This window comes from Ochotona curzoniae, unplaced genomic scaffold (genome assembly GCF_017591425.1).
Source record: "Ochotona curzoniae isolate NIBS_2020 unplaced genomic scaffold, NIBS_Ocur_1.0 contig_908, whole genome shotgun sequence".
NCBI lineage: Eukaryota > Metazoa > Chordata > Mammalia > Lagomorpha > Ochotonidae > Ochotona > Ochotona curzoniae.
The window spans coordinates 11,553,121-11,576,697 of NW_024466607.1; the positions used below are offsets into that span (position 1 = coordinate 11,553,121).

The 23,577-nt window shown below is 44.8% G+C and overlaps 1 protein-coding gene across 2 annotated transcripts in view; it reads right to left on the reverse strand.

Moving 5' to 3' along the window:
• ULK4 (unc-51 like kinase 4) overlaps positions 1-23,577 on the reverse strand; it is a 286,847-nt gene that overhangs the window by 206,663 nt on the left and 56,607 nt on the right. For both annotated transcript variants that reach the window (XM_040994292.1, XM_040994293.1), the window contains exons 19-21: positions 22,250-22,411; positions 12,294-12,476; positions 6,350-6,477 (exon numbers count right to left, since the gene is read on the reverse strand). In XM_040994292.1, the coding sequence (XP_040850226.1) occupies positions 6,350-6,477; positions 12,294-12,476; positions 22,250-22,411 (473 nt within the window). The remainder of the gene's footprint in view (positions 1-6,349; positions 6,478-12,293; positions 12,477-22,249; positions 22,412-23,577) is intronic.

Below are 23,577 nucleotides of genomic sequence, written 5' to 3' on the forward strand. Positions count from 1 at the left end.
AAAGTGGTTCGTAAGTCAGGTTATACTCCACCTGTTACATGTGGGAAGTTCAGTTGCTCGATATCCTTGCTGAAACCCTGCATTACCAGGCTTTGTTTTATTACAGTCTGGGGATAAATTCATTATCTTCTCGTAATTAAATTCAATCTTTCTGATGATGACACGTATCTTGTGTTAACTGGCCATGTGGAGATGACCACTTCTGGGAAATGTCTGCTTAGGCCTCGTGTAAACTTTGCTACCGGGCTATCTGCCCTTTCCTCCTTGAATGGACAATATCTTCATTTATGACATTCATTATCAATATTTTCCTTTATGACATTGCTTTCATGTTCTATGTTTAAAACCTCAATCTACTTCCAAGGTCACATACGTATCTCCTTTGGCTATCTAATGGGAACTTTGTGGTTTTAGCGTTTCACATTTAAATGTGCAACCTAACCATGTTTTTATATAACTTAAGGGAAACTTTTAAGACTTGTTTGAAAGGAAGGGAGGGCAAAGAAGGAAGACAGGACAAGAGACAGACGGAGGGAGGGAGGGAACGAGAGGGAGTGAGATCTTTCATCTGCTCGTTCACTAATGAAATGACCACAGCGACCAGGTGAGAGCCTGGCCAGAGCCAGGAGGCAGGAACTCTAGCCTCGTCAGCCTACAGGAGTGGCAAGGGTTCAAGTGCTTGGGTCATCTTCCACTGCCTTCCCACGCACATTAATAGGAAGCTGAGGCTTAACCTGTAGCACTACAATACCGGCCCAGGAAAAGATTTACTTTTTTTTTTCTACACTGATACCCAAATAACACAGGACCATTTAGCGGGGCAATGGGGAAGAAACTATCACTTCCCTACTGTTTCCCCTTTGTTTCTTCGGCTCTTCTCCATGTTTTCCATCCTTTGGTAACTCCCGATAACTGAAGTGCATTAATTCTCTACAGTGTAGTGTTTAATCTGCTCCAAACCCACTCCAGTGTTCTTATTTTCAGTTGGTATATTTCCCAGATCTGGAATTTCCACTTTGTTCATTTTTAATGACACAACAATTTTACAGGCGACATCTGTTCATTTCCTTTATCTGCATTGGGATCCAATCTCTTGTTTATCTTGGGGTGTGCAGTTGCTGCCGCTATCTCTTCTTAGGCCTGATTACTTTCCATTCAGTGCTAGATGCTCCATGTGAGATACAGAGAAGTCTCTCTCTCTCTCTCTCTCTCTCACACACACACACACACACACATACATACATACAGGAAGTAGAGCATATGACCAGACTTCTCCCACCAAGATCCACCCTGCTCTGGTGCCAGTGAGTCTGCACTACCCAACTTCAACAGAGTCTGAGATGATCCAAAATGGGGTTTTTCTCCCTATTCCAAGAAATCTCCCTTAACTGCCAATAGGAGCGGAGAACGGCAACAATTGGAAAAAAACCACGCCTCCAACCTCCCGCCACCACACACAAAAATCTCAGAGTACACAGCTGCAAATCCACACTTGCATCTAAGGAATCAGTTTTTCCCTAAAATTGAAGCTTTCCATTATAAAACCGAACAGTGTGCTCCTCATTTACCACAACTTGAAGAATGTTTTGTTTAAGGTGCAAACTACTCACACTGTTTTCAAATACCAGCGCACCCTGTGGACAGATAGGAAAACAACCAACACCCCACTGGGAGAAATAAAAGACTGATGGCATCCGCCACAACACAAAGCCCAGTCTAGAACGATGCTTCGTGTCTTCACGTGCTCCCCAGCAACTCCCCATGACAAGACCTTTTTTCCACAAGCTTCAGAAGAACAGAACGCCTTCACTGACAGGGGAACGTGGCAGACTAAAAAATTTAAAAAGCCACATTTGATGAAGGAAATAAGAGCTGGAAACATCTGAGTGGAGCCTCCATAAACATTTTACTCTTGTTCTACGACAAGGCTGCCACGGTATTTCTTCTCATTCGACAAGTGCGTCGTGTTAAAAGATCAATTCTCTTGAGGATGCCAGCAAACAACTCACTATTAATCAGATCCGGTCCTCTCCCTGGGCCCCCACTGCCTTTAACAGTACGAGTTCGGCCTTGAACTTGACTGCTTCCCAAACTACCCACCCTGCCTCCCGACTTCCCAGTGTTACTCCAGCTACAAGTCTAATCACAATTTTCTTTTTTTCCTCTTCCCTGTAGGAATCCTGTTGCTCAGTCAACACACATCCACCTTCGTGCTTCGCTCATCTGCCTGCTCGAATGTCTCCTGTTAATGTTGCCATGCACCTGGGACCAAGCTTGACTGTTTATATCTCTAGTACCTATATCAGTACAGTCTGTAATCAAATGAGCTCTACCAGCAGCACTGAGTTCACTAAATGTTTACACTGTCAGCTTTGCACCGATCACTTCTGTTGTCTAAATGGATCTGGTGTGTGCAATGTGTATTTAACCGGCAAGAAACTGTCAGTAAGTAAGTAGAAGATAGTTCAGAAGTAGAAGATTATTTAATTTTCTCCACACAAAGTTAAACTAAAAAGAATACTAGTCACTCATCAGACGTAACTTGTCATTTAAGCAGAGACCAGAATTGGAGAAAAAGACAATAATACAGAAGCTAGCACAAAGCAGCCCAGACAATGGTGTGCTTACGTGGCTGCTCGTCATGCAAGGCCATGCGGGCCACACAGAACCTCTGGGAAGACTTTTTTCTTATTGGAAAGGCAGATTTACAGAGAGAGAAGAGACAGAGAGAAAGATCTTCCATCCGTTGGTTCATTCCCCAAGTAGCCACAAAGCCAGAGCTGAGCTGATCCAAAGCCAGGAGCTTCTTCTGGGTCTCCCATGCAGGAGCAGGGTCCCGGGCTTTGGGCTGTCCCGACTGCTTTCCCAGGTCACAAACAAGGCTCCCGGCTTCAGATCAGCTCAGCTGCAGCCACTGCAGCCATTTGGGGAGTGAAACAGTGGGCAGAAGATCTTTCTGTCTCTCCCTGTCTCTGTAAATCTGCCTTCCTCAGACCTTTATGAATCTCTTTAGGGTATACAGATTATGACACAGGATGCAAAATTATATCGTTTGTGTTAGCATATAAATTCTATTTACGATTTTAGGAGGATATAAATGTTTCTGATTTATATGTAGCCAAACCATCAGGATTTCCTTTTATGGTTTCTTTCACTACTTTTCTGCTCAGAAAAGCTTTCCTGACCCATATTTAAACATATTTTCTTCCAGCTGTTTATGATTTCTTTGGGGTATATAATTCTTTAATCCATCTGGAATTGACTTTTGCATGGTATAAACAGGGAAAAGAATTTTTTCCCACGTAGTTAACCAATTATCCAAAGTAAATATTTCTTTTAAGAAAAAAAAACTTTCCTTAAAGATCAAAGCAATTTTCAAAGCAGTTTTTTTTTAATTTCACTGATTAACATATTAGCAAAGCTATGAGGAGGAGAAAAAAAAACTCTAAGAAAATCCATCAGGAGACAGACATCAAGCTGACAATGAACCTGTACAATGAAGTTACAAGGCGATTCTGCTTCTAAAAGGGTTATCACTTCCAGAAACACACAAGGCCCTATTTTATTGTCCGTCATATTCGATATGAGGATGAGGCCATTAGGAGAAATAGGTGGACATTTGGGGGCCATCATATCATTTTTATCTGATTCTGACAGCTCAATTGCTCTGCCTGCGTCACGCCAGACAGATCTGAGCCCTGACACAGGGAATGTGCTGAGACCTAATCCATAAAAGGCAGATGCTGCTGGCAGCTGGCAAGGGAAATATCTGCCTAGCGCAGCAAAGGCTATCGCAGGCGTCTGATGGGAAACGCCAGTTCTTGGGCAGATGGGCGGCTCTGAGACTCGCTCACAGCTCCAGGCACAGGCCCCTTTTCCGTGCAAACTCATCAGGGGGATTGGTACTCCCTCCTCTCCAGTCTGCAGGCTGCTGTTTATTTGCATATTTTTATACCCAACCTTAACATTTGGTAGGCATACTAGCACAGGAAGCCCTCAAAAATCTTAGGAAAACAGTGCTGTTAAAAAAGAAAAAATGAAAGCAACGACAAAGAACTCTGAACAGATTTCAGATAAGATTCTGCACCTGAACAAACCCATCCTTTTAGAGACATTTTACCAGGAACTTTGGAAATCTCTCCACACAACAGATGAACCACAAGGCACAGAAGAACAGATACCAACCATTTTCCACAGTCTATAGTGGATGTGTCTTTGTTTCTGAGAGTATTTCACATTATTTGCCGAAACATCTATGAGATTTTAAATTTCACTGCCTGAAGAATGTCTTTAATTCTGTAAGGCCAATTAGTGCTTACTACTAACAGTTCTTTTAGTTTCTCTTTGCTCATTAAACTTTTTAAATGAAGGCCACAACTTTGGCTCAATGAGTTCATCCTCCACCTTCAACCTCTGGCATCCCATATGGGCACTGATTCATGTCACAGCCACTCTCCACTTCTGATCAAGCTCTCTGCTTACAACCTGGAAAAGCAGTAAAAGATGTGTCCAGTCCTTAGGACCCTGCACCCACACAGGAGCCCCAGAGGAGGCTCCCGGCTTCAGATCAGCTCATTTGCAGCCACTGCAGCCATTTGGGGAGTGAAAAAGTGGGTAGAAGATCTTTCTCTCTCTCTTTCTCTGTAAATCTGCCTTCCTAGTAAAAACAAATACTCATAAAATTAATTATGTGAGTGAAACATGTTTATCCTTACAGCCTCAAGTATTTTTTTCCAAAAATGTATTTGTTTTTATTTGAAAAGCAGTCTTATTGAAAAGAGGAGAGACAGGACAATCTTCCATCCACTGGTTCACATCCCAGCTGGCTGCAATGGCCAGAGCTGAACCAATTCGAAGTCAGGATTCAGGAGCTTCTCCCAGGTCCTTCATGTGGGTATAGGCCTTTGGGCCATCCTCCACTGCCTTCCCAGGGCATGAACAGGAAGCCGGATCAAAAGTGGAGCAGCCAGGACACCAGCCAGTAACTACATGGGATGCCAGTGCTACAAGCAGAAGATTAGCCTGCCACCTTCTTCTCCAACCCCCACAAAAATACAGCTGGACAAACAACAACAATAACAAAAAATGGAGGAAATACTGGCGCTACTTTGGCAGCAGATCAAGAGAAAACCCATAAACCCTCTGCATAGTTTTAGCAGGTCAGCAGAACATTAAACTTCCACCTCAAACACGACCCAAGCAGAGCAAGCATCGCACTTCCAATTCTCCAGCTTCAAGGTGCGAGGCAAAGCCCAGCAGAGCTTCTCATCCATCCTCTGCTGGCACGAGGCGGACAGCAAGAATTACACCATGAGACTGGGCAGGTACCTGATTCCCTATTCAATGCCCAACAGCAGCAGGCCACTGTCCAGCTCTCCTGCTGAGGCAGTGCTCCGTGTACTTCAGTAGGGGGATATCACCCACGGCCAAACAGCAGAATCAGGTAGCAGCCCGATCCCGCTCAAGTCAGTGAGGCCTACCAGCCAAAACACCCTTGACTCAGCAACACCACTCAATGACTCTGAGCAGTGGGAGGGCTCCAAGCTCCAGAAACCACAGACAAACTGTCCTGGTGGCATCACTCAACCAGCAATGACCAGGAAAACCACTCCACCTATTGGAAAAGAAAATGAACAGCTGCTAGTACTACTGTGGTTCAGATGCTAGAATGATCCAACAAGGATGGGAACCGGGACAAAATACAAAGAGCAACTTAAAAATAAAGGATGGAGTGGCTGCATTAATAATAACATCAATAAACCAAACTATAGAGGGAGGAAAAATACTAGGGATAAAAAGGGAGAAATGTGATCATAAAAGCAGGGACCAGACAGTTGAAGAGGCTGCTGACATGGAGTATGAGGGGGACTGTGGCGTACCCGTGGAAGTCGCTCCAAGAAGACAGGGATGCCCAGCTTAGGCCCAGCTCATAAACCCGCCTCCTGCCTCATTTCTTCTTCCTTTCCTCATCAGTCCGTCTCTTCTAGTGCTTCAGCTTCTTGTCCCAGAATGTTCAAACCACTGAGCCAGTTACTAGTTCAAAAACAACTCCCAAAGCTATAGACCAGCACGAACTCCAACACCATGCCTTGGATTGTCTTCTCAGCTGGGACACACCAGGCACTGGTCACCATGCCTTCACATCACAGCACTCTTGGGGTCCCCGGTGCTTCCCAGCTGAGAGTGCAGGTGAAGGTTTACACCCACGGGAAATTTAGGGGTGGGGAGAAACTCCTGTACCAAGCAAAGGGAGACCAAGAAACGCTCCCCGGAGGAGGCAGGTGGAAAGCAGCGCAGGCACCATTCATCACACCGAAGGTGGTGAAGAAGCAAGCACAGGCAACCTCACCTCGCTTGGCAGCTGAGCAGTAACATCTCACGGTTATGACTCAAAACACACAGAAGCACCAGGAAGGCTTTGGCCCTGATGGCAGTTGAGGGGCTGTCGAGCAAATGGATAACTGTGGAGACAAAATCCTGCAGAAGAAAAGGAGAAACACACATTTTTGAGAAAAACTTAAGAAAAAACACAGTCTCAATTCTCAGAGTGAAGTTTCTACCAAGTTTCTCAATTTGGCCAGATCCCCCCTAAGATTTTTTTAAAAATATTACCGCAATGGGACCTGAAAATTAGACATTAAAAAATTGACAATGATATCCCTATGTTGAAGGGGGAGGATGAGGGAGATTAATCTTTAAAAGTTAAGAAATATGCCCAAATTCACAGAGCTAGATTCAAACGCAGCTCAGCGAAATAAACAACCGTGTCTCTTGCCCATGCGATCACGCACCCAGCAGTGCCTAATAAACAGCTGGCGATCACAACTGAATGCAGATGGGAAGCTCGGAGCAAACTTGGACATAGAAGAAATGAGATCTATATGTTACCTCAATTTAAAAAAATTGAAAAAGAAAATGAGAGCTCTATATATCTTAAGTCTTCATTATGCAATAATACCTAATACACAATTCATTAAAAAGTCCATATTCCTATAATGCTTTTTAATTAAAGTTATACTACTTGATAAAGATATAACTATTGGCACACAATAGGGTCATTTTCCCTTAATAGTCAAGCTATACACCATTTCGGGTACCCAATGGATACACAAATCTGCAACACACACACAGATGTGCATGTTCCCAGAAACATGAAATCCTAGGATTAACAAGGCAGTTAAAGAGAGCAGGCTGGGAAAGCCCCAGCACATGACCCAGGTACATGGAACCCTGCTACCCATATGGGAGACCCAAATGGAGTTCCTGGCTCATGGCTTTAGCCCACTGCAGTTCTGACCATTGTCGACACTGGAGGAGTGAAGCAATGAATGAAAGAGGTTTTTCTTTCTGTGTCTCCCTCTCTGTGACTGGCTTGCAAATAAACAAATCTTAGAAGAAAATAAGATAGAAGAATAGAACATTCTCGCATTACCATCTTCTTTACAAAAGGAAAATTAGGGCTTGCCTGGTGCAGTGGCCTAGTGGCTAAACCCTTGGCTTAAAAGCACCGGGATTCCATAGGAGCACAAGTTCATGTCCTGGCTGCTGCGCTTCCCACCCAGCTCCCTGCTTGTGGCCTGGAAAGCAGTGGAGGATGGCCCAGGGCCTTGGGACCCTGCACCCACATGGGAGACCCAGAAGAGGCTCCTTGCTTGGGATTGGCTCAGCTCCGGCTGTTGCAGCCACTTGGAGAGCAACCAGCAGACAGATCTTTCTCTCTGTCGCTCCTTCTCTGTCAATCTGCCTTTCGAATAAAAATTAGTCAATCTGTTAAAAAAAAAAAGTAAAAAACGGCATGCATATTCTGTTGGTCCCCTTGGGACACCTAGCCATCTTCCCTCCTCTGCGCTGGTCCCGGCAGCCTGCGGAGGCCACAGGGAAGGCAAGCACGGCTCACGGCCACATCTCTAGCTGAGCTCCCAGTGGACAGCCAGGACCAGTTTGCCAGGCATATGAAAGACCCATTTGGAAAGTTTTTGCCTCCAGCCTCTAACACAGGCTGGCACAAATTACAGATGTTTGAGCACAACACCTTTACTGTTCTTGTCTGAGCCACTCCACTTTGGAGTGGCCCTTTATACTGCTGCAATGGACAAAGATCATGTAAGTATAAAAGAATGAACAAAAAGCCAATGCATCCAACCATGCAGAGAGCTCCCTACAGCAACAAACATAATTTTGAAATACAGAAATATCCAACAATAAACCCGACGAGGACTATTTTTATATTTCTTCCATGGTGTGATGGTATTCAGCCGTTACTAACAATCCTACACAATTACAGAGGCTTGTGACTAGTGGGTGAAACAAATTAGAAAAACTAATAAAAATCAAAAGTAAAAAAGGAACATCTGAGATTTATTTGTAAAGCAATAATCTGAGTCCCTCACAATGTAGAAAATTTTGGATCTAAGCCTAAAAACAACTTATGTCCTAAATAAGTTCTTACTAGATCAATTTAGAAAAAAAAACGAACAATAATGATTTTTACTTCCTACAACTCAGGGCTCAGGGCTCAGGGCTCATACTTAAGCAGCGTTCAGCACGTCCTCGGCCATATTAATCTCCCAACAGTTGACAGGGGCTGCAGGCAAAGACTCAGTGCCGAGGATGACGAATCAAACTACCTTTAGACAACCAAAGATGACCTCAGGTCACTTTGGCTTGCACGCAGCTGTGTATTCGGCTTTGATTTAAATTCACCTTGTCATACGGCTCAACATACCTAAATAATACATGCGGGGGGAGGGGCTGGTGTTATTTAGTTCTACAACTCACACGCAATGAGTGCAACCGATTTGTGACAAACATTCACAACGAGGAGCCAGAGGCGCTCAGCCACGCTCTCAGAACGGCATGGCCAGCTGAACGTAAGGATGCTGCGGCATGACCTACTGTGCACTAGGAATTTATCCAAAATACCTGAACTTCCATTATAAACCAAAAAAAAAAAAAAATCTATGTTTGGGGCCCGGTGTGATAGTCTAGTGGTTAATGTTCTTGCCTTGCATACACTGGAATTCCATGCGGGCGCTGGTTTTTGTCCCAACTGCTCCACTTCCCATCCAGCTCCCTGCTTGAGGCCTGGGAAAGCAGGCGAGGACAGCCCAAAGTCTTGGGACACTGCACCTGCATGGGAGAGACCCAAAGGAGGCTCCTGGTTCCTGCCTCCAGTTGGACTCAGCTCTGACTGTTGCGGCCATTTACGGGGTAAATGTTGTCGGAGGATCTTTCTTTCTCTCCTTCTTTCCATAAATCTGACTTTCCAGTAAAAGTAAATAAATCTTTATTTAAAAAAAAAAAAAATCCATCTTTTTCAAAAGCAAGCAAAATGGCAAAGCATCCCTCTAGGACATAACAGCCAAGGCCAAAGTATCAGGTCACTGAAAAATAGCAATAGATCAATTGTCAGAGCTGAGAATCAATGAGGACACACTGGTCGCTAACAGTCCCGAGGGAAACCGATCAAAATGTCAATAACTGTACTAACACTATTTTTCTGCTTGAGACTGACAGAAACTTTTTTTTTTTAATGTATTGAATAAATGTAGAATTTTTTCGATCGGGCTTTCCTTAAGGAACTTTAGTCAAGGGTCCAGCATGGCAGCCTAGTGGCTAAAGTCCTTGTCTTGAACACTCTAGGATCCCACACGGGTGCCGATTCTAATTCCAGCAGCCCCACTTCCCATCCAGCTCCCTGCTTGTGGCCTGGGAGAGCAGTCAAGGACGGCCCAAAGCCTTGGGACCCTGCACCCACGTGGGAGACCCAGTCATTATGGCCATTTGAGGAGTGAACCATCAGACAGAAGATCTTCCTCTGTGTCTCTCTTCTCTGTATGTCTGCTTTTCCAATAAAAAATAAATAAATCTTAAAAAAAAAAAAAACTTTAGTCAAGCATCTACAAGTATCTATTCAGAATATCTGAGCAATTTCACATGCACGGAGTACAAACCTAACATTCTCAAGTAAGACTACTTAAAACACAAGGTTGAAATGAATCACCTAAGAATCTCACTAACATGTAGACTCAGGATGGCTGTCAGGGTGGCACGGACTACTCCTGTGCCCGCAGCGCCAGTGTGTCCTGTGGCCACCCGGTCAGTCCCAGCTGCTCCACTTCGATCCAACTCCCTGCTAATGGCCTGGGATAGCAGCAGCAGATAGTTCAACTCCTTGACCTCTGCATCCACATGGGACATTCAGAAGAGGACCCAGGATCCCGGCTTTGGACCGGCCCAGCTTGGGCTGTCGCAGCCATTTTGGGAGTGAATCAGCAGATGGAGTATCTTCTCTCTCCTTCTACCTTTCTCTGTAACCGACTTTCAAGTAAAATAAAAATTTTAAATCTGTATGTATTGTACATATTATATTTTATATATTTATAGATAAGACAAATCACAGGGCCTACATTATGGTGTAGCATGTTAAGCTGAGCACAGGTTCAAGATCAACCTGCTCCCACTTCCAATCCAGCTCCCTCCTACCACGTCCCGGAAGGTGGAGGAACATAAGCCAGGTGTTTGGGCCCCTAGCACCTACACAGGGGACCTGGGTGAAGTTCAAGGCTCTCTGGTTGTGCCACAGCCACTGCAGTCATTCGGGGTACAAAAAAGAAGATGGAAGACCTCTTTATCTCTGACTCTCCCTTTCTAATAAATAAATAATTCTTTGAAAAATTAAAATTAAGATGCCCATCGACAGGACTGGATAAACAAACTATTCTTTGGAATACTAGTCAGCTATTTTGAAAAATGAAATACAACTATTTACAGCCAAATGGGCAGAATTTTGGGAGACCATTATATTAAAGGAAATGAGCCAATCCCAAAAGATCAGATACCACATGTTTGCTCTAATATAACTTCCATCAAAAATCTCAACGCTAATATGGCTAGGGGTTGTTTTGCCCTTCTTATGGAACGGCTCTTAGTTTCAACCGGCAGTTTTGTGGTGTCAAATCTAATTATTTTTGCCGCAAATCTTATCTTTTTGCACTTCCTATTTATTTGTATCTCTCCCAATAAGTTCTTGTGATTCATTAATTGGTCATCCATAAGAGATTGATTGCTTATAAACATCTGAGATTGTAAATGTCCCTTTCAACACTGTTTTGCTACATCTCATGAGTAATGAAGTTCTGGTTTTTAATTGTAATTCCTGCAGCACGACAGGGGTCATGCACTGGCATCTATTCCTACAAGAAGGTTTTTGATTCCCATTTTCATCACTCTTGCAATGCGTTGGTATTTCTTATAGCATGTTTGTTAACTTCACGTTGATGAAAATGTATTATTCCCACCCTGTTGTGGACTGTGCTCACTGGCTCTGTATTTCAGGGGATGTATAATGGAAGCATAGCGGGGACTGATCTGTTCAGATATGGAGACAAAGTGCTGTATGTCTGTGCATACAGACCAGCGATGGACTCCCAGGGAAAGAATACAGCCTAACGGTATGATGCTGGACTCTGACACTGTCGGGAAACACTTCAATGACCACGTGATGGACTTATGACTGTTCATGAAGGACACCCATTGTAAAACTAGAGGGAAAAAGTCAATGGAGGGGCGGACCATAGGAAAGGGCACAGGTAGCCCCACAGCCTATGGGACCGTATCATAGAATAAAACATTTTTAAATGTGGAAAAAAAAAAAGTTAAAATTAAAAAATAACAGATTCTGGGTATTTGGTTGTAGCAGTTAGGATGCCTGAACCCCATGTCAAAGCAGCTGTCCTTGTCTCTTGACTCCAGCTTCCTGTCAATACAGACCCCGGAAGGCAGTGGTGATGGCTCAAACAGGTGGGTTGTTTCCATCCTTGTGGAAGTCATGGTCAAGCGCCTGGCTCTTGTCCTGGATCCTGGCCAAGCCCTTCACCACCCAGTCAGTTCAAGTATTTGAGGGGCGAACAAGTGAACAGATCTGTCTCTTTATGTCTCTGCCTCAAGAAACTGTTTTGAATGTAGATTCTAATTCAAGAGGTCCGCAGGGGGCCTGGCAGTCTGGTTTCCCAACACACTCCCAGGTGACACCAGTGCTGCTGACCCAGGCAGCAGGGTCAAGGTTGAGGAGGCATAAGAAGGTCTACCCTCCTCTTATAATTGCTTATGACTGAAATGGGACACATAGGCAGAAGCCAATCCCTGGACTTCAAACATCTTCAAATGTGGGGAACAAAAACTGGGTAGAGTTCAGAGGGCCGCTCTTGGGGTGAACTACCAAGGCAACGTCACTTGGAGGAGGAAACAAGAGAATTTTAAAGTGGAGTGGCAGGTAGCACTCCAAGCCAAACCTTTTCCTGGATGAGTCTTTGAAGATGGATCCCACAGGACAGCATGGCGGTGAACAAGGTTAGCATGTACTGCTGGACTCTGCAGATGGCTGAAGCCAGGCAGCTGATGACGGAGTTGAGCCCCACCTTCTCGATGACATTCTGGAAGGCGGTGGGAGAATGGCGTGTGATCCGACACAAGGCCTGCAGAGACAGGACGGCACACCTGTCAGACGACTACAGCACCTGAGCCACTCCCCCAGAACACCTGCTTCTGTGGAAAGGAACAGCAGATAACTTACTCCTTAATGAATAATTTTTGTTTGTTTGTTTGGAAGCTTTCAACAAGTTTAAGTTAACACAATAACCTAACTCTCAAATAAAAGCTGATGATTTTTTAAGGCATCAGACTCTGAAGCTGGCATTGTGGCCATTGAGTTCTGGTTGCTCCACTTCCAATCCAGCTCCCTGCTAATGTGCCTAGGAAACCAGTGGAAGACTGCCCCCATGCTTGGCCCCTGTCACTCATGTGGGCGATCCAGATGGAGCTCCTGGCTTCTCCCTACAGCCTGACCAAGCCCAGCCCTGGTAGGTGCAAGCAGCTGGGAGTGACCCAGCAGATGGAAGATCTCTCCCTCTCACTGTCTGTCTCTGCTTGCACTTCAAATTTAATATAGACAAAAGAGACATTAGAAACTACTATAACAGTAACAAATTGATTAGCTAATTCTGTTTATATAAAAATTTTCCTTGTAAACAAGAAAAAAAAACATTAACAATTTTGTGCAGACACTAAGTGCTCATAAAATAGAATATTTGATTTTTAAAATAACATTTTTAAATTTGGATTAAAGTCAAAGCCGTAGTGCTCCAATGAATAAAGAGCTTAACAAATAAAAATTTAAAAAACCACAGCAAAGCAGGAAAAAGGCAAGGGTTATAAACAATAACCACATGAAAAAATGCTCAACTTCATTTGTATAAATTCTAAAATAGAATGTCATTAAAACCATAATAGTATATGAGTCTTCACAATTTGGTAAAGATTTCTGTTTTTAGAGATTTGTTTACTTATTTGAAAGCCAGAGATATACAGAAGGAGAAACGACAAGAGAGCGTCCACCCACTGATCCATTCTCTAATGGCCAGAACAGCCAGGACAGGACGGGGGTGAAGCCAGGAAGCTCATCCAGGTCTCCCATGGGTGACAGAGGCCCAAACACTTGGGCCATCTTCTCCTGCTTTGCCAGGCCATCAGCAGGGAGCTGGATCAGAAGTGGAGCAGCCGGGACACGAACTTGCACACAAGCTGGCATCACAGGTGATAGTTTCTCCACCTGTTCCACAATGCCAGCCTCCAAGTGGACAAAGATTTAAACTGAAGTTGACAACAGACTGATTTTGCAGCACAACTGACATACTCACAGAGATTTCTTTGTTTTTGATTTTTTAACTTTTTGGCTCCTACACATGTAAGGGAAAAAATGTGACATTTGTCTTTCTGTGTCCAGCTTTCTATAGTCAATATGTTGTCCTCCAGTTCCAACCATTTTTCTGTGATGCAAATAATAAATTCTCATTCTTTTTTGTACTTGGATAACATTCCATTGTGTATCTACACGATGTTTTCTTGATCCAGTGATCTGACAATGGATACCTTGGTCAATTTCCATATTTTGGCCACTAAGCCAAAATCTAACCTTTATACTTGATCATGTTAGAAACACTGAGACTTTATGAAGACTGTTCCATTTAATTTTCCCAAGAACATATAAGAAGGGCAATGCTGTGGTGATGTTAAGCCATATTTTGAAGGCTAAGAAATAAATGGAAGTTAAAAGAACAATCCAGACTTCAGAGAACAGAACATCCTTTTGGAGATGGAAAATGCAGATGAGGCTTCAGGATGGGGCAAGTTGTCCAACACTACTGGAGTGGACTTAAGATGCAGGAGAAAAACGAGTGGGATAAACATGATCGAATAATCCAAGGATCCACCCAGAAAAGGAGTATGGAGAGACGGGTACTACCACACAGCAGTGCAAGCCTCCCTCTGCAGCACTTGCTACACCAGCATCCCGCATGGATGTGGGTTCAAGACCCAGCTACTTCACTTTCAGTCCAGCTCCCTGCTTATGGCCTGGGATGGCAGCGGAGGATGGCTCAAGTCCTTGGGTTCTTACACCCATATGGGAGACCTGGAAGAAGCTTTTGGCTCAGCTCTGGCCACTGTGAAATTTGCGGAATGAACCAGCAGATGGAAAATCTGTCTCTCCATCTCTTAAAGGAGGGTAGAGCCATTGAATGACCTTTATTAACAACAAAAAATTAAATAGGACAAATCACAAGGAATATGGTATCAAAACAGAAAAGGGAAGGAAACTTTTTTTGTATCACCAAGACAAAACTTCCTTTAAACTTGGTTCGTATTGATACAACAAGGAATATTGGTGTTGACTGGCATGAGCCTCAGTCTCCCACGAAAATGAAAAAAGCTGCTAATGTTTTCACTTACTGGTAAACCTTACTTGTAACCTTTATGAAAATGGAGTTTCAGCGATACCAGCTGCATTTCGTTTTTCTCTGTTACTCTACACTTTTTCATAGTAAACTAACATACGAACATTTTCAAGGGGATAAACAATGGTTTAGTCAAATGCTGTGGTCTAGAAACAGCAGAAACACACTGCTTCAAATCCAAACTGCAGATGGAGTAAGTTTTGGTAGGAAAGTAGCAATAATAACTTTAATTGGGAGTAAGAAAACTTAATCCACTAATAATAAACCTGGTTCTGATAGAAGACTGGTGGAAGGTTTTAAAGAATATTTGTCACAAAATGAAATGCAATTTAAAAAAAGAATATTTGTCATCAATGGAAGAAAACAGTTTTTCATGAAATCAAAACAAAACCATTTCATCTTTTAAATCCAAGTACTTTGAAAAACAGCACTTAAAATGATGCCCCTTCACATCACAACATATTCAGAATTTTTCAAACAGATTAAAACTCAGCCAACAGGGACTGGAACACAGCAAAACAGAAAGTCTCGTTAGCACTGCAACAATCCTTGGAGGAGCTGTCAGAGGCAAATGGACTGTTGATGCCAAGTCCCTGCCCAATTTTAATGAGGACTTGCGTGATGCGAGGCTAATCCAGGCTCCTACGGAGCACTCAAAGCAACAGGAGTATGCGGCTGGCAGGGCTCATGCTCAGAGAGAGGCGACAAAGCCTCAGACACTTCCCACCTGGGAAAGCGCCCACAGAAACTTGCCCATAAGAAGTCACCTCTGATCGCAAACTCTGCTGCGAGCATGGGGCTGAACAACACAGCAGTAGTGGTGCAGCAGGCAAAGCTGGCATCCCATATGGAACACCGGTTCCCCAGCTGCCCCCCTTCCAAACCAGCTCCCTGGTAATGGCCTGGTTCTGGGTCCCTGTTATCCATACAGGGGACCTAAACAAAGCTCCTGGCTTCAGCCTGGCTCAGCTCTGGCCAGTGTGGCCACCTAGCAGGTAAACTAGCTGGTAGAGGATCTGTCTTGCCCTTTCTCTATAGATAACTTTCAAATAAACACATAAATCTTAAAAAAAAAAAAAAAAAAAAAGAAGAAGAAAGAAAGAAAGTAGTAACAGCAATGCTTAGATTTCCCAAAGTAAAAAAAAAAAGTAACATATCAAGTCTTATCTTAATTTGGATTTAAATATTTACTGATTAAAAGTTTGAGAAAACATTTTTAAATGGAAAACAGAGACTCCCCAGGAGCACTGCCAAAGGACACACACCCCCCTGGCCCCTGGAAGATCTCAGGGTATGTCCGAACAGGGGCCGGGGTGGACAGGGAAGAGCAAGGGGCCCACGTGGCTGGAAAGAGCTGCCCACTGGCAGGCCAGCAGGGAGCACGCCCAGCACGCCGCCTCGCCTTCCGGCGAGTGACTGACTACACGGTTACTCTCTCGCAGGGACCATTTCACTCAGTCCAACTCCACATGTTTCCCTGGTTCCATTTTCTACTGAGACTCTCTGCGATCCCAGGAATTCCAAGAATCATTGTAGCTCAACACTGCAGTCCTTGCCAGAGCTTTCTAGCAGTGCCATGGCTAAGGGCACTGGCTCTCAGATTTCAGCAGGCCGAGTTCCCTGGAGGCCTGCTTGTCCAAGTGCAGCTTCCAGGGCTGAGATTCAGATTCAGCAGGTCAGAGTTAGGGCCCAGAAACCACCTTGCCAACAGAGTCCCTAGGCAACAGTGACACTGCTGGGGGCGGGGGGCACCTGCTGGAGACGGGTATCGGGACCAAGAGACCTCTAGGAGACCCGGGTCACAAAACAGGCGACCAAGTCAGCAAGTGCATGGACTTACAAAGGCAATGAGGAGCAGGCTGGGTGCCCAGCGCTTGTGTGTTCGTTCATTCATTCATTCGCTCATTCAGCCAACACAGATCTACTGGGCCCCTACCACATGGTCAGACACACTAATAAGAAAAACTGTCCATAGAACAGAGTAGTAACAGAGAAACGGTCTTTACAGAGGTTAATTAATTTAAAGAGAAATTGTGCAAAAGAAAAACAGAGAGAGAAAGAGAGGAAGAGGAAGGGAAAGGGAATGGGAAGGGAAAGGGGATGGGGAAGGGGAAGGGGAAGGGAAGGGAAGGGAAGGGAAAGCGCTTTGAGAAACAGTATCAGCCGAGGAGGCGGTGCCAAGGAAATCCTAACTAAGGGTCGGCCATGAGAGAGCCGAGAGCCGCCCAGTCAGTCCGCAGAGAGCACTCCAGGCAACCAGGCACAGCACGGGCCAAGGTCTGGAGGCAAACAGATGTTCCATCACTGCAGGGAGCATCAGCAGGTGAGTTTAGCTGGGCACAGGGAGGAGACGGGCCACACGGCACAGGCAGAGGCTGAGTCATGCAAGAGGCTGTGGGCCGCGTTAAAACCCCCGCCATCTCCAACAGCCAGCAGACATCTGATCCTGCAGGACAACCCCTGGAAGCAGAATGCAGCAGGACTGACTGAGGAGCACCGTCACGACCAAGCATCCTGGGGAAGAGGCGACTGTCCCTCCCTGCCAGGGATGCGGAGCAGGTGCCCTGAGAAGGCAGCCAGCCCCTAACTCCTCACACAGATCTACTACGGGACAACTACACTTTTCTGTGTTTGAAGATCCATTTATGTTTTTATTGGAAAGGCACATTCACAGAGAGGAGGAGGGACAGATGCACATGTGTCTGTGGGAACAGATTTTCTTAACCAGCTGTGAGTACTGAGAGGGCCTGGAAACAGCGCCACCCGCTAAGAGGCGGCACACAGGTGGTCATTTCTGAATGTGAAGCAGTCCCTGGAAAAATGGCCCGGGATCCCTGGGCTGGGATAGCAAAAGTGCAGCATGGGCCCAGGGCACTGCACGGGTCAGAGGTGACAAAGCGCTCAGACAATGAGCTGGAAGGGACCCCGGCAGCCAAAGCTAAGGTGGCCTGGGCATTTAAACCACTAGTAGTTCTGAGGGCGGGGACACATTTACCCACTAACTCCCATAGGCACCCAGAGGGGCACCCTGATACGCACAGACACAGACACGTAAATGAGAGAGAAGGATAAACCAAATACCAACCAATGCCTCGGGCCTGTTTGTGAACAGTTCTGAGCAGCAGGAAAGAACGGTTCCTAAAGGATACTTGACAACAAGACAGAAAGAAAATGCCAAGAGGGGAGTGGAGCGAGGCAATGGCTGAGGCAGACGGGCCACCAGTCTCCTTCGCACAGACACACCTGTTTGGGCAGCTGTGCCTGCACCACGTAACCTTCGCAAGATGAACCTTCCTGGGCACGTGCCACCTGCAGCCTCACACCACACCTGGCACTCAGCCCTGACACTGAGCAGTGCCACCGTGGACAGACAAGGGACTGACCTCGCCAGACCACCTCCAACCTGGGGCAGGTTAGTGGACCAGCAAGATTTTCACTTCAGGCACCGGCTGCAGTGAGACCCAGCAGCAGGGAGAAGCGACAAGTTCCTTCAGCAAGGACAGACTGAACGCAGCCGTCCAGCGTCGGGTGGAAGACCTGCACTAGTATAAGGCCAACTCCAGCTTCAGCATGCCTCACCCCAGCCTTACACGCGTTAGTGAGACGAGCAGGGCACGGAGACAGTGAGAATCGGACACAGTCCAGTTTAGGGTTGGCCTGGTGGCCAAGGAACCACCTACACAAGCCCTCCCCAGGTTTGAGCTGGCACCGGAGAGGAGCACATGATAGCATCTGGGAACTCAGTGCCAGACTGACAAACCCCATCTCCAGAACAGTGCCTAAGGATGGACTCCCTGAACCTGCTCTGCTCCCAAGGAGAGACTCAAGGTCAGAGCAGATGGGACTTAAATCCCAGCCAGTGTTACCTGTGGCTTGTTGCAGCAGCCAAGGACCACGTGCCTTAGTGCAGCGGGCAGTCCTTTGTAGTTTGAGTCCTAATCCTGTGCCCATGTTGTGCAGTGGGCTCTGGGTATGAGGAAGCGTTGTGGCATTAGAGGCCATAACATTAGGCATCCAGGCTTTTCAGACACTGGGCCAGATCACGCCTAATGACATTCCATGCCAGACCAGGACCAAGCCTGAACTTATGGCGCCCTCTACTGTCAATATAAAGATAAGACACTAACAGAAGACTCCCAGAAACCTCAAACTGGATCTTTTCAAGCAGTGGGAAGGTTTACAGCCTTAGAGAAATAGGCAAGTCTGCTTAACATTTTTAGGACAAACATTAACAAAATCAGGTTATCAAGACTGGAACAAACACCTGGTCTTTCAGTGGGCAGATGAAACTGCATACAAGCGCACGTCAAAAACTTCAGGAACAGTAAATTTGCTCAGTGAACAAAATAAAGTGCCAGACACTGGTAAGACAGCAACAGAAATCTGCAAATTCTCAAATGAAGAATTCAGAAATTCCTATGTTAGCAAAGTTCAATCAGCTTCAAGAAAACACTAATAAACAAGTATGACAGACAGACTTAGGAAATGAAAACTACATTTTAAGAAATCTAACAAGACAAACAAAATGTGAAATGTGACAGAGGACTCTCATAGCAGCAAAGATCGAACAGAAGAAAGTATTATCACACTCAATGTCAGGGGGGTTGAGTAAAGTAAAGCTCCTTGCTAGTGCTCCTAGAAAAGCAGCACGTGGTGGCTAGAGCGCCTGGGACCCTGCCACCCCACAGGAGACCCAGGTGGAGCTGCAGAGTCCTGGCTTTGGTCTGGCCCAGCACAGCCACTAAAGCTGTGTGGGGAGTCGACTGACAGACAGAAGAATCCCCTGGCTCTTGCACGTGCAACCCCTCTCACTCTGCCTTTAAAATAAAATTAAGTTACAATTAAAATAAATAAATTATAAAGCAGTGCATAGTGGCAGGAGGGGAAAAAAATCAAGAAATAAGAAGGCGGTTTTAAAAAAAGCTTCAGAACCGAATTTAGAGGAAAAAAAAAAATCCAACTTACTGGGCTTCAAAGAGACTGCAGAAGGCTACGGGTCACGAAGCACACACAGGCCACAAGAGAAAACTTCCCATTTGTAGAAAAAGCTGTAACTACCCAGACATGGCTGGTCATAGGCTGCCACACAAGTTCAAGTCTACCCAGGGCATGATATAACCAGCCTCTCCAAGATCAAGGATAAAGGGGGTATTCCCAGAGCTTTGAGAAAAACACAAACAACACACGAGCAGGTCCGATTCACCAGACTGCAGACTTGCTGACAACAGTCTTTGGGGCCAGGATGAAGCAGGATGAAACACTCCTAGAACGGAAAGGGGCGGGCGAGGGGCCTTGCAACTAAGACTACTGTACCCAGCGAAGCTATCCGTTAGCTGTGAAGAGTGAAGACATGACCGAACAAAAGCTGACAGCATGTATCCAGCGCCAGAACTGTCTTGTGAGAGATTCTAATAGAAGTCCGTATAATTAGAAAAATATACGTATGTAAATATATATGCTAGCAAGAAAATGGGAGAAAAACTCACGAGTAGCAACACACATCAATAAAGAATGCTTAAATATTATAAACATGGTGAATATGAGTGATTTTTTCACCTTCAGCATGCTGGTAAAATTTAATTATAGTAATATGACAAGATTTGGAATAATAAGATATAAAGTGAGGCAGTAAGAATTTAGAATGTGTCGAGCAATGAAATGCAAATAGAGGTTTATATATAGAGAGACTATATATACATACATAGAGAGAGTGTATATATATATATATATATATAGAGAGAGAGAGAGAGAGAGAGACAGAGAGAGAGAGAGAGAGAGGTGAGGATGGGAAGGCAGTCTTCTAGCATCAGCCAGCCCTAGGTCAGGCATAAACCAAGCCTTTCATCCAGGTCTCCCAGGTGGGTGCAAGGACCCAAGTGGTTAGGGGCATCCTTCGTGCCTTCCCAGACACATCAGGGAGCTGGATCAGAAGTGGAGCAGCTGGGACTTGGAATGGTGACCAAATAGGGTGTAGGCACTGCAGGTAGCAGCTTAACCCACTAAGAAACCGCATCAGCTCCAGAAACTGCTCCACTTTCAAATCAGCTCTCTGCCAGTAGCCTGGGAAAAAAACAAAAGCCAGCAGAAGACAGTAAAAGCGTGCAGGCCCCTGCCCTCCACACAGGAGACTGGACAAAGCTCCTGGCTTCCGCCTAGCCCAACCATGGCCACCGTGGCCAGCTGGGGAGTGAATCAGCGGGTCAAAGATCTCGGTCTCTACCCTCCTCCTCCCCTCTCCCTGTAACTCTTTCAGATTCTTTAAATGTCTGAATGCTGATTAGAATGATCTGCTTGAGCATGAGTCAAGATTTTGATAAGGGCAAAAATAACCCTTTGAGTAAACTTCGCAAAAACGAATCCAGAAGATTTAGAGACACATGACGAGGTTTGGCTCTGGGGGAAAGGACAGAGGGGAAGAACAGAGAGGACAGGTGTCCAGAGGCCTCAGCCTTCCAGTGTGGCAAAAGGAAGCTAGGGTCCACTCATCCTGGCAGTAGGGGGAACGTCATTTAGTGAGGATGCAGAGTAAAAACGTTGGATTAGAGGTTGAAGGGGAAAACACGGAGTATTAAATGAAGTATTAAGTTTTTCATGGAGAAAAGTACAAGAGCAGACTAGAAAAATAAAGTTATCTAAAGTAATATTGAAATAGGCCATATGGGAAAGGCTTGCATTTGCTCAGACTATTAAACTGATACAATCGCATCATGACATCTTTATGCGTTAACCTTCACACCATGTCATTACAACCACGTGAGCTACGAAGCGGGCAACACGCAAGAACCATAACACAAGATGCCTGAACATCAAAACGAACTCATCCAAGCTACACAACAAACCCAAAGAATACAAAATGGGAACACGGGTGCAGACAGAAAGTCAGAGCACTCTATAAACTTAGTAAACCAAATCCTGTACCCTTATCAAGGACCACGGCCTTCCACTGTTACCTCCAAAGGGTTTCTGAAAGGTTCCAGCCCAGTTTTTAACATTCTGATTGAGAGGATGAGCACTTGGCCTAGGAATTAAGGTAGCAGTTGGCAGATCGAGTTGCATATTAAAGTGCCCAGCTTTGGCTCTCAGCTCCATGCCTCATTCCTGATCGTGCAGACCCTGGAGGTGACAGGTGACAACAGTCCAGGTAGTTAGGTTCCTGCCACCCACATAGGAGACCTGGATGGAATTCCTGCTGGCTCTTCCCTGAGCCAACCCCAGCTGTTGCAGGACTCTGGGGAGAGAACCAGAGGATGGGACCTCCCTCCATGTCACTTTGTTTCTGCACCTCTGGAACTAAAATTTTTTTAATACCCTGTGCTAGGAGAAAAATAACTAATGCTTTCACCAACTACTACTCTGAGTTTCCATTTCCTACCTACTCAACTGAATTCATTTTGGCACACTGCCATAAACATGGTGTTGAAACCAGGTAGATTCCCCTCAACGGGGCTCCATCTTACCGATATTGCCGTGATCCTGAGGGAGTCCACAGTGGAATGTCTGAAAAGGTACCACAGAACAGGTCCGATTTCTCCCGTGATAAAGCCCTGGGCCTGGGCGGAAAAGGTAGTACAGACATTTTCAATGATCTTGGCTGCCATGTGATTCACGGTACGCTCTTCCTGGAAAGGAAAGGAAAGCGCTGGGTCAGCATGTTTCAAGGTAACTATCAACCTACACGTCTACACCCACCAACAACACAGTTCAAACACACAGACTACAACAAAACTAGTAGACCTGGTGAACAATAATTCAGCTAAATCTCAGGATACAATGTCAACTTAGAAAAACCAGAGGTGCTGCCATATACCAACAAACAACTGCCTGAAAAAGAAACTGACATTCACATTTACAATGGCATTTAAAAAGAAAAAGTAAATTTAACCAAGGAAGTGAAAGATCAGTACTGGAAACTATAAACAATGATTAGAGACAATGAAGACAAAATCAATACAAAGGTACATCCTTAAATTCTTGGATTAGAAGAATCGCTGTTGTTAAAAGATCCATAGTATCCAAAGCAACCTCCAGTGCCAATCCTATCAAAATCCCAATGTCATTCTTCACAGAAATGGGAAAAAACAAGTCTTTACATTTATTTGGAACTACAAAGAAACTCTTAATAGCCAATGCAATCGCAGTCAAGTAAAACAAAGCTGGAGGCATCATCCTCCCAGATTTCAAGATCTATTATAAAACTACAGTAATTAAAACGGCATGGCACTGTCGTAAAAACAGACAAAATGACCAATGGAATAGGCTGGAGAACCCAGAAATAAAACCACACCTATACGGTAAATAGATTTGTGATGCATGTGGAAGATCACTCAACCAAGAAATGGTGTGAGAAAATACATGAAAATAAACGTGAATAATAACAATAATCAATTGAACATGTGTTAAAAAGTTAGCTGTAAGAACTTAAACTATAAAACTCTTGGAAAATTTCTAGTACTTTGCTCTGGGCATAGATTTCTTGGATTGGAATTGTAACACACAGGCAACAAAATTAAAAACCAACAGAAATGCATCAAATTGAAAAGCTCCTATACAACAAAGGCAGCATCAATTAACAGAGCAAAGCTCAGTGGAGTGAGAAAAAGTACATGCAAATCAAGCACTGGATAAGAGCTAACACCCAACGTGGACAAGGAATCCAAACTACTCAACAAGAGAACAAAGCATCCTACTAAAAAAATGAGCAAATGACTTGAATAGACATTTCTCAAAAGATGACAAAAATGACCAACTACAGAATGAAAAAGAAAAATGTTCAACATGTCTACTC